Here is a 1,041-nt window from a genome sequence, read left to right as displayed (position 1 = left end):
CAAGGAAGCTGGCTGTTGAGGAATTCAGTGTCACGTCTTACAGCTTTCAACGCCGTGCAGACGGACTCGATGTACGTCGCCCCGGTTGCCCCCGCTGTTTTGGAAACCGGGTCTATTGGGAGCTTTTCCTGTGTAGCCTCTCCCTCTGTGAATTCGGCGAAGCCGACAAGTTTGCGGGCCTCGTTCATTGCCGCCGAGCAGTCCACCCGCTTTGCCGTGTCTGCATACACACCCGTTCCGAACGTCTGCGATTTCAACTTGTGTTTTCCCTGTTTTCTGCATAACATAGATTTATAAACAAGGTTTCAGAAGGCTCACAGGCGTTGCCTGCATCTGCAGCTGCGTTTGCTCCGTTGGTGTCCAGCAAGAAAATGGTGGCGGTGGCCAAAGACAGGAACTTGAGACCAACCATTCTCGAGGTCTGGAGGCGTAGTTGTGAGCACGGGACGCCTAAAGTACTCTAAAACACATTTAAAATTTCAAATAAGGGAGGGACAGCACTCGAAATGTATCCTCAGCGGCGCAAGCGTAGGCGGTGGTGCATTTGCGGCGGTCTCGAAGCCTTGGCGCTTGGTACAAGGCCTCCTTCTGCACACAGCTGTTCCGCAATCCTCTCCAGGATACTATGCTCTTCAAGTACTATAATGTATTATATTTCAGTATTATATAATTGACAATTCATTTTCAATGAATTTCTGGAGTCATCCAGCCTTCGCGGCTCCCGACCCTGGGTGCCCAGCCGAGTTGGGCTGCTCCAACTCTTCACTTCTACGCCGCATCGGTTACTCTAGCAGCACTTATGGTGGTGATTTCCTATTTTGCTGTCGTATTTGCCTCATTAAAAAGGAGTTATATAGGTTTGGCCAAGGGTGTTTTCACCCGCAGCTGGGATAGCCCTCCCTCCCTTGAAACCCTGTCCTTCATGAACCGTAAGCATGCTATGCAGAGATGACAGAAACTTCGATTCTACGCCATCACATCTATATGCAATCACAGGACGGCATAACGATCCTCAACTTAAGTTGTTGGCTTGGTTTTCTA

The 1,041-nt window shown here is 49.9% G+C and overlaps 1 protein-coding gene across 1 annotated transcript in view; it reads right to left on the bottom strand.

Annotated features, from left to right (window-relative positions):
- The window catches only part of EMH_0089750 (SAG family member), a gene marked incomplete at both ends in the record, with an annotated part of 1,306 nt that extends 894 nt beyond the window's left edge, over positions 1 to 412 (bottom strand). The window contains 2 exons of the mRNA XM_013501470.1: positions 42 to 220; positions 319 to 412. Of these exons, the coding sequence (XP_013356924.1) occupies positions 42 to 220; positions 319 to 412 (273 nt within the window). The remainder of the gene's footprint in view (positions 1 to 41; positions 221 to 318) is intronic.
- Between the last annotated feature and the right edge of the window lie 629 nt (positions 413 to 1,041).

This window comes from Eimeria mitis, genomic scaffold, assembly GCF_000499745.2.
Source record: "Eimeria mitis Houghton genomic scaffold, Emh_scaff6931, whole genome shotgun sequence".
In the NCBI taxonomy this organism is placed as follows: Eukaryota; Apicomplexa; class Conoidasida; order Eucoccidiorida; family Eimeriidae; genus Eimeria; species Eimeria mitis.
Note: the sequence above shows the minus strand (reverse complement) of the source record. Positions and strands in the feature narration are given on the sequence as shown.